The 10,175-nt window shown below is 41.2% G+C and overlaps 1 protein-coding gene across 1 annotated transcript; it reads right to left on the reverse strand.

The window, feature by feature from the left end:
* Nucleotides 1–7,491: 7,491 nt before the first annotated feature.
* NANP (N-acetylneuraminic acid phosphatase) lies at nt 7,492–9,877 on the reverse strand. Its single transcript, XM_049831432.1, has 2 exons — nt 9,702–9,877; nt 7,492–9,492 (listed from the first exon to the last, which is right to left on the reverse strand). Exons 1-2 carry the CDS (start codon nt 9,789–9,791, stop codon nt 8,797–8,799), a joined length of 786 nt encoding a protein of 261 aa, XP_049687389.1. The 5' UTR covers nt 9,792–9,877; the 3' UTR covers nt 7,492–8,796.
* Between the last annotated feature and the right edge of the window lie 298 nt (nt 9,878–10,175).

Raw genomic sequence — 10,175 nt, forward strand, 5'->3', positions numbered from 1 at the left:
TAAAGCTGCCACTGAGCGCCAAAATTCAAGTCAGTAGCCATGAGGAGATGCTAAACACAATGTCACTGGGTTTGTGAATGAAAACCAGCCCACGTTTTCAGGTGCCCGAATAGGAACGGGGGTGCTGACTTTAGAACCATAGTCTGAATTGCTGCTCTGGGGATGTAACCATGAACTCCACAGAGTGAGAAAAATATGATGCAGTAGCAGGTAACAGCTTAGACTAATCCTTTACATGAGGTCATAGAAATAAAGTGCTAGTGTGTTGTCTAATTATAGAAAGAGGAGCTCATCAGGAGAATTTTGAAATCATAAAGATGCCACTGCAGCATCAGCTGCAGGAAAAAACTTCCTTTTTCTTAAATAAATCCAATACCTACATGATATAAATCAAATTCAGCTCAAGCACAGTGTGCCAGTACCTTAGAAGGCTGGATTTTGTTTGGGCCCATGATGTTATGGCAAAAGTTGCTGATCCTCTTAATCATGCTCCTTTTCAACTGACTGTTGTGCAGTTTGCAACATACGCCACAGATCCTCATACTTAAAATCAAACTAATACTTATCCACCTAGGTCAAAACCTCCTCTAAGCAGGCCTATTTTGCCATGTATGTTTACAATGCCTAGTAAATAGGATCTCATCATAATTTATGATGTCTGGGAGGTAGTCTGAAGTGAAATGAAGACTACTCTGACCTCATTTATGAGTACCAGGTATGTTTTATTTTTAAAGCAGTGATGGAGAAAAAACTAAGAACAGGAAAAAAAATCCCCAAACAAACAAATACACTCCCCCCCCCTCCCAAAAAACCCCCAACCAAACCAACAAAAACCCCTCCTGTGCTTGTAATTACATCTAACAAACCTCTAATGCCACCTGCTGAGAAAACACTGAAGTCTCCAGCAGACTAATTGCATTATTCTTGTTATTGATTTATTTCAAAATTTATTTTATATAAAAATACTGAAAGGATTTTAAGAAACTTACATGAGCAACTGTGAGTATAATAAATTGAGTGTATTTTTAAAATACCCAAATGACAGGAGTTTATTTTCAACCCTACTCCACACACTAACTCATTGTAATCGAGAAATGGTCCTATTATTCAGCTTTCATTTTCTCTTTCTTCACTCTTAAAGTAGCCACCCCAAAATTATCCTAAAGTACATTTGCATCTTTTAATGTGGAAAGGATAGTTTATTAGCAACACTGTGACTCCTTAAGGACATTGCTTTAGCACTCAGCAAAATAGAAAAAAAAAAAAAACGTTTTCTTAATCAAACCCCATTATACAGCAAGTGCATACAACCCCAAATACAGCACTGGTCCTTCATAATAGAAAATAGAAATAGAAAAACAGTGAGGCCTACTTTTGAATATCCTTAAAATGTTTTATATTGGCATGAATCTGCTGATACCTGAACAGTTGTACTGTGGCACAAAAATGGAGAATCCAGGCCAATTACAATTCTTCCTAGCAGCGTATTATAAAATCATTATGCAGTATTCAAAAACATCTTCTTTGCTCATCATTCACTGGTGACAGAACTTAAGCTGCACAGAAGGCTATTAAGTCAACCTAAAAACTGCCAAGTCCTGTAAAATATTGGGAATGCAAACCCTAACACAGAGGCTATTAGAAGCCAAAGGGGTTTTTTTCTCTGCATTTTGAGAACATCTATTGCATGCTGCTCACCCTGCAAATATGCACAAACACTGCTGCTCTACAGAAAAGAGAAAAACAAACGGGAAGTGGTTTGGATGGACAGAACATCGTTAAACAGCGGGCACAGTATTCAAAATAAAACAAAAAGAAATTGTTAACTAGGTAGATTTATCTCAAAGTAAAATATCTCTAAGGTAGGGGCTTGTTTTCATTTTGAGATACAGCATAGAAACACAGTGTGAAACTATAACAATACAATATTAAGATGAACCTCTAGCTGCAGCAGTAGCAGTTTTTAAAACAGACATACAATATTTCACAAAGTAACAGGATAAATATATCAAAGTAGTTTAGACATCAAGTTTTTAGGTACCTTTTAAAATACTTTCAGATGAGAGGGATGGAAGCAAAGAAGTATTTTTACATTTACTGAAAGAAAAATAAACAAGCTGTTTGTGTCGTTTATGCATTTTCTTCCTGAAAGGAAAAAAGGACTTAGAATATTCAGGACCCTTCTCATTTAAATGTCTGAAACAAAACACAATGGAAGGCATCAACAGTTTGGAAAACAAAGGCTGTCAGTCCATCCACTGCAGACTTCCTGATAAATCCTAACCCCAGTGAGATTTAACAGGCCACATCGTTAACAGCAAAGACCACCCAACCAGTAGCACAAAGGAAAACGGTTAAACCTGACTTTATCAAAGACAGACCAACAACACATTAGTGCACTGATGAAAACACCACCATGTAACTGAGGATACTTGTTGGCCTAATTCATGAAAAGAATAAATGATAAGAATTTACTGTGATGCTTAATACTTGCATAGCAGAAGAACTAGTAAAACATGTATTTGAGTAGTTGATGTATTTTGACACAAAATAATTTCACTTCCGTTGGACCTGCCTTGGGAAAATGGTCTTCCCACATCTGCCTGAATGCAATACCATTGAGCAGACTTGGCAACAGCACAAGTAGATAAAAACGTGCTCATCTGATGCTCGCTAGGCTGGATTTTTGACTGGAAAGCAAGATAATTTGAAATGCTTTCCACTTCATCTTCATGCTTTCCATCTTCGTTTCTGGGGAAACCAAGCCGTAACTATTCTAAGTGACTTCCTAGATTCACTGAGCAGTACAAAAAAAATTTCCTAAATCCTTGATCTAAAGCATAGCTCTTAGATGACCACAGTCATATATATTCAGATACATCTCTGTACCTTACCGGCCCTGTATTTTATTGCATTTTTGCAATATTGGTGGGGTAGCAAACCAAATATTTCCAGGGCAAAATACAAAAAAGAACTCAACAAAAATGTGCATTAATACATCAAACACTTTAAATAAAATGTATCATAAAATGTAGTTGAAGGTACATACATAGTTTCTTCCATGTTGCCTTGTAATGTTATTTCCAAATTGTAAAGAAGTTGGTTTTTCTCAGTGTGACAAAGTTGTTGTTCTTGAATATAGTTGACAGAAAAATTATGGCAGCCAGTGATGAACGGACTGAACAGACACTGGGAAACTGTTGAAATGATGAGTAGCATCTTGTTTTCCTCACAACATTCACTTCTTAAGTCAACTAATCATCATTTATTTTGAAACTTGGAGAAAAATATCTGATTTGGTATTTTAAGCTCGGCTTATAAACTTTAATATCTATAGGTAACTAACAGTGGATTTTGTTTGGAGGCTTCCCCCCACCCCCTTTTTACTTTTTTTTTTACAAATTGACAAATTTGCCTATTCTGTGTGATATGAATGGAAGTTTCTTTGGAGGAAAGACCATTTAAAACAAACACCGCCTAAACACATGCTTATAGCACATAGCTGCCAAGAAGCTGGCGCTAAATGTATGTACTTAACACCATCTTCCTACAAAAGCTGGCTCTCTTCCATTACTTTTTATTGCCCTCCTCTGCAAACTTCATCCCAAATGCTAGACACCATTGTGATTCAGAAAGATAGGGAAATGCAACTGATTAAATAGGTGCTGGAGATCAATTAGCTGAGGGAGAAGAAGTGGAAGGCAGAAGTCATTTGCAGGTGATCTTACAGAAATGAGCATACAAATCTTACTTAAACATGTGAAGTTCCGCTGATATAAATGTCAACATTTTCCTATATTAAATTAGACCCTATGTGAAGTTATCATCTGGTTTTCGGCTAGGTCTTGACTTGAGAAACATGGCTTGCACTTCTAGAGGACTGAAATTTCATATATTAACATCATAATTTAATTTCATATTTTTTAAAAGGCTTTTTTTTCCTGGCATTTGAGGGCTGTTCAGAAGGCTTTCATGCAACCTTGTTTTCAGTAGATGGAATAAAATGTGAAAATATGCTATATGGAGCAGACAACGTGATTCCCTGTGTCTACGTCCCTTGCAACATAGGCAGAAAGTTGCAGGTTTTGCTTTAGACACAGCTGACATCATCTCTGCATTGTTATGTCTCTTGTATGTGCACAGCGTGATCTAGAAAGCGAGTTATAATGGAGACAATCCCACTGCAAGGCTGATAGTAAAAGCTGTGCACAAAAGAACAGTATACCGCTACATACAGCAGAGATACATTGCATTTCTATTTGTTGTACTTCTCAACATGTTCAAATGATTTCCAGACGATGAGTTTTGTTAGTACAGAATTAAGGTAGGATTTTAAATTTCATTTAAAGGCCTCAAGATAACTTGGGAGTAAAAATCCCCGCATTTTGGAGCTGAAGTTGAAAAAAAGAATCTCTGCATATGCGAAAAGGAGAAATTGCTGTGATGGATCAGACAACTTCAATTTAGTTCAAAGCCCTATTACTGGTGTTGTCAAGTAACAGAAGCTTCAGAGGAAAAGACAAATAGGACTGGTACAGGTTAGCTGAGGTACAGGAAGTTGTCCGTTGTCCGTATTCCAGGAAATATGAAAACCTTTAGCTGTTACCCCATCCAAACATCTTACCTCTTTGCATTAACTTAGTGTTCTAATGAAAAGTACTTATCTCCTGTATAGAACATTCAGGTCAGCTTCTAAGAACTCTAACTTTGTGCTGAAGTTTTCCAAGTGTGTAAGAAAATGTGCTCATTTCTGAGGCTGTCACTGTCCAGCTTAATGCCTTACACATACAAAGCTTCCTCCTCAACAAGAACAGAGATGCTGTGCTGTGATACTTCACACAGCTAGCTGGCTCAGCCAAGTGCCCACAGTGGAGGGTGACTCCCTCTTTACTCAGTTTAACACCCTATCCTCAACTAGAGTACCTTTAAACAAAATACCTTTCTGCCTCTCTCCATCTATCTCCACAGGTCCAGAAGATGGACAATTTGTTCCATTATCCAATGGAAAACTATCGGGGGACAGGCAGCTTCCTTTTCTGCAGCCGAGAGGGCCATGAGATGAGCAACCTCCTACTCTCCCCTCTCCTAAAGTCACACACAGGTGAGTGTAGCAATAGCTCAGACATGGTTTTTTGCACCCATAACCTGCTGAAACCGGTCTCCCGGAGTTGAGATTACTGTATTTATTTATCCTACCTGATTTGCAGTCTGTTCTTACGCTACTGCAGTGGCCAGTGCCATGACATGAGGACACGTAGGCATATCTGAGCTGGCATTCAGGTTGGCAAGTCAGGTTCAGCTAGCAACGAACTACAGTTAGGAATTCAATACACAGAGTCAGGCCAAGATGCTTCATAAGTACATGATTATGTTCCAGCCTCTGTTTGAAATGATGGAAACTACACCCAGTCACCACATCTAAATCCGAGGTCACAGATTCTGAAGCCTAAATCTGTGCTATTTTAAAAAAACAAACAGAACTCTTGCCTTATGTTGTAAACCTGGTCACAAACGTAGTTATCCACAGTAATACAGAGCGTTAAATGTTTTATAAACAAAATACTTTTATTAGACTAGTACATGGGTTATTTTAAATCAAGAATTAAAATACAGTTGGTATTAAACTACTGTTTCAGTTCATTTCACTAAAGTCAAAGTTACTGTAGATCAACCTCAGGAGGTAATATTTATCTGAAAAAAAAAAAGTTTTTTAAAAATAGAGATGGAATTTGTTTTTCCTCTTTTTATTTAGTGTGTTTCAGCAATATAATTTAAACTAGAAAATTTAGCTAATAGACCATAAATCAGAACTTAACTGGAACTGAATATAGACTGTTTTATTGATCTATTCCTGCTTCTGATGTGAAAATTACCCCATCACTACATTTACATTTCCATTTTGCTAAATATAATTATTTTTCCTTAGGCTTTCTATAAGAGCTCCATCCAAGAAAAACATCTTGAGTATTTAGAGATACTCCAGGTACCTAACTGAGCTTATTGGGTAACTGCTTCTAAGACAACCCCTAGGTAGAGAAATCCCTTCTATTGTTTCTTCTTATTTTACAGAAACATCGTAACACTATTGCCCTATCTGGACACTGGTCATCACATCCAGCCTGGTACAGTACTCAGCAATAGAAAAAATATACTTGGATGTGGCCTCTACAGACCACACTATCACCTGAGTGTTCAGTTACAGTGGTTTTTCATAGATTCATATATTTAAGAAAACTGCTGGTCATGTGCAAAACAAAGAGCAGTCTCTTCTAAAACAAGAGAACCTTTATACAATAAGCAGGCTCAGCATCCCACTTCAGCACGATGCAGCAGCAAGAGAATATGAGCCTCAACTTATATTAAAAAATAGTAACCTGGCATATATAGATACTTCAAGGTCACGGACAGAATTGTGAATTATTACTATTTGTTATTTTAAATCTCAGTTTTATCAGAATCCTCATTCTGACCCAAGTTCTATTACCCTGATGCTGTGCAAACAATGCAGAGTTATACTGCGGCTCCTTTGGGATGCTGTTGTGAGCAAAGTTGTTCCTTTTCCATCAGACAGTATGGTTAAAACTGATGACTTCAAATACATCATCTTTTCAGGGACCCATCTAACCTTTTGGATACATTTCTATTTTTACACAATATTCCTCAGGGGCTCAATGATCTTTATTATTTTTCTCTCAATCCCTGGTTTTAAGGAATGTTATTAGCAAAGCTTTGCTCATCAGCTAAAATAGTGACCATTTTCTTGCTCTTCCAAATGCAAAATAAAACCTTAACTTAGGCCTCTTATTTCAGTAACAAAGGTGTGTCAAGTCGGTCCCACTGGCTCACGTTACACGTGGCAACTTACTATACCACTGTAATTAATCGGATCATTTCTAGCATATGCCCATTTCCTTAAAGGTACAGGAGGGGCCTGCCTCTGTTCTCTTCATTGATCCTGATGCCACAAAGGTCTTGGCTAGATAACATGAAGAACCTGGACTGCTTTATCTTTTTTAAGGGACAATTGGAAGAAAGGGGTTCAAACTTTAATGAGTATTTCCCCCACCCTGTCACTGTCCCCACATAACGTAGGAGCAACATTTTGCTGCAACCTCAACTCTTTGCCAAATAATTTAACTCACATCAGTAACAGCCACCTCTAAACTGAACCTGTCATCCTATGCAAGACTTAACTACATCAACGTAAATTCATGTCAAGTTAAACAAAGGAACCTTTCTTATATAGGATATAGGATTCCTATATACTATATACGATTCCTTCTACACACCCATTTCCTGGTAGGTTTCTGTACTTTTTGCTGATCTTTTCTTGCTGCCCACATGCCAGACACTCCTCTGCCAGCACCTCAGTATCCCCATTCTCAAAAGATTTGTCATGGATTTATTCTAAAATACAAAATTTGATTGCTCATACATGGTCAGATATTCAACCCAATGTAAATATAGCAAATAGGTTTTGAAAAACACAGGTTTTCCAACAAGTGATTACATTTCCATTTAATATGTGAATACTTCCCCATTATATGTAAGAATATGAAGTACAGAAAAGTTAATTAAGATAATGATCTGGGAAAGAGAAATCTTGGTGTTTCAGAGTCATCTCCCACATCTAGTGGAAATAGCACATATACACTATAAAGTTGTACACAGTACCGTAATACATATGACATAATTTTCCAATTTCCTGGAAGAGAGTCGTGAAAGCCATTTACAAACAACTAGCTCATATTTTCTCCAGAGTAAATGACATGAAATACATGTAGAAACTGGAGTAAGGAGGGATTGTATAGCAGTGTCATTAAAACAGTCAAAAAAAGCACTGATCCTGCAGTTGAATCTGAGTAGTCATACACCTGAGCAAGACCAACAACAGTTTCTCCAAAAAGTCTGATCAAAATTCAGTAATAAAATCAGACAGAACAATAATATTAGCTTTTAAAGAGTTTGACAGTACAGTAAGACCATTGAAAATATCCCTGTTTTATCGATTACAATTCCAACAAAAATCATAATCTGAATTACAAGTATACTGCATATCTGCATAAGCACCAAGATAATATAAAGTAAAAACTTATCCATCAAGTCCCTCTGATAACTGGTCCCCTATACAAATGAAAATTTTTCTTGTACATTTAAGTACTTTTGGCAAGAGGTACAGATTCCATAAAAGAAAAGTCACTGCAAAGTCTGAAAAAAATTCTAAACCTTGAAACCTTGAAAAAAGATCAAAGGTAGAGCATTTTCTAATGGTCTGGTACATAATAAATTCTGTCAGTAAATTCTGGTTTTAGAAATAGCAAAATTCACTCCAGTTCCTGAGATAAACTGCAGATCAATTGCGAAGATTTACCAGATTGTACCAAACTCTCTTTCTCACCTCCTTTTACACACTGCAAACAAGGTTTGAACTGAAGCTTCTGCTAAACTTACAAGTTAGCAAAGCATGTGAAAGATCAAAACATTCAAAGTTTCTTTTCCACTATAAAAACAAGAGACTTGGCAACTTAGGTCAGAGACAGATAGACGTCAGCCACAGTCTGTCAAAATAATTTCCGGACAGAGGCAGTTGTTTTAAATTAACCGCACTTGCATCTTTCAAATTAATCTAATTCTTTGTTTCTATCCTGTTTTCACTGACAGCTGCTCTTATTCATCCACCTGCTGTTTAAGAAAGCATACCGTAACACGAGTTCAAAATCCTAGGATCAAATTTTTTAAAAGAGTGTGAGTCACCTAACAGCTCAGCGCGTCTCTGATCGTAGTACGCCGGAACCATCAATGTGCTCCATTACTACTAGCCATACGGTCAGTTCCTAAGTTAGCATTAATTTTGTGCTCCATCTTCTGCAAAACTGCTGGAAGATCCAGAACAGAAGAAATAATATAATGAGGTACTGGGGAGGTATCTACCGGGGTAGTCATTGCTTTGTTTAACCAGACAGTTGCTTTCAAGCCAGCATTCAGGCCTCCTTGAATATCTGTATCTAGAGAGTCACCAACCATAACGCACTCTGAGGGCTGCACCCCCAGGAGATCGCAACAGTAATGAAATATGGATGGCGCCGGTTTCTCCTCTTTCTGCTCTCCTCCCACAACGATGGCATCGAAGTAGGGCTGGCAGGCGCACGCTTCGATCTTCTCCCTCTGCGTCTGTTTGTCGCCGTTCGTCAAGAGCAGCAAGCGGACCCTCTTCCGCAGCTCGGTGAGCATGCCCCGCGTGTCCTCGGCCAGGGTGAGGTGCTGGAGGCGGGTCGTTTTCCACAGGAAATAGCACTCGGCGGCCAGGTTTCGGTTCACCTCCCCCCCGATCGTCTCTTGGATCGCCTCCTCCCAGTGCGAAATCCGCAGGTCGGTGATGCACATCTTGGCGGGATCGTGACACTCCTTGAGAAGCTTGGCCTGGACCTTATCGCAGATCACGCGGGCTTCCCCCTCGCCGTAGTGGTGCTTTGACTGCAGGGCACTGATCACCTTCAACAGACAAGAGGCCCCTCATCAGGGCGCTACAGGCACGGAGCCTGGCGCCGCGCCGCGCCCCCCCCCCCCCCCCCCCCCCTCCCGCTGACGGCCCCCGAGGGGCCTCCGGCTGCGCGTCGGTGCCGCTCAGGCGGCACCGCGGCCGGCGGGGAGGGGAGCGGGAGACGCGCGGCCGCCGGACCGGGAGGGGACACGGGCAGTACCTCCTCGATGGCGCGCCGCCCGGCCGCCGCAGTGTCGACCAGCGTGTTGTCCAAGTCGAAGAACACCGCCTTGACGCCGTGCGCCCCCATGGCGCCGCCTCTCGCGAGAGCCGCCCCGCTCTAACGGCCGAGCCGCGAGGGCGGAGGTGAGCGCCCCATCCGCCGCCAGAGCCGCCCCTGCCCCGCCCCTCGCCGCCGCCCGGGGGGGGGGGGGCCTCGCCCGCGAGGCGGCCCGCGGCGCGGGGCGGTCGCTCGGTGCGGGGGGAGGAGCGGCCGCCGCGTCCCCCCCACCCCCGGCGCGTGGCGCGTGCTGGGCTGCGGGTGGAGCCCAGCGCGCCCCGGGGCGCCCGCCGGAAGAGGGGAGGGGGGGGGGTGTGGGAATCCCGCGGGGCCCTGGGGTGCGGCTGTGAGACGACCCCGCCCGGGTCCCCGGGGGGTGCTCGTACTGCAGGAGGGCCGCGGGGGGAGCTCCCG

This window comes from Accipiter gentilis, chromosome 28 (genome assembly GCF_929443795.1).
Source record: "Accipiter gentilis chromosome 28, bAccGen1.1, whole genome shotgun sequence".
NCBI classification, from domain to species: Eukaryota; Metazoa; Chordata; class Aves; order Accipitriformes; family Accipitridae; genus Astur; species Astur gentilis.

Bases quoted from the DNA above. Each gene is read 5' to 3' on its own strand.
- NANP (XM_049831432.1), bottom strand. From the start codon at position 9,791: ATGGGGGCGCACGGCGTCAAGGCGGTGTTCTTCGACTTGGACAACACG. The intron at 9,493-9,701 runs GTACTGCCCGTG...TGTCTGTTGAAG, and splicing joins GGCGGCGCGCCATCGAGGAG to GTGATCAGTGCCCTGCAGTC.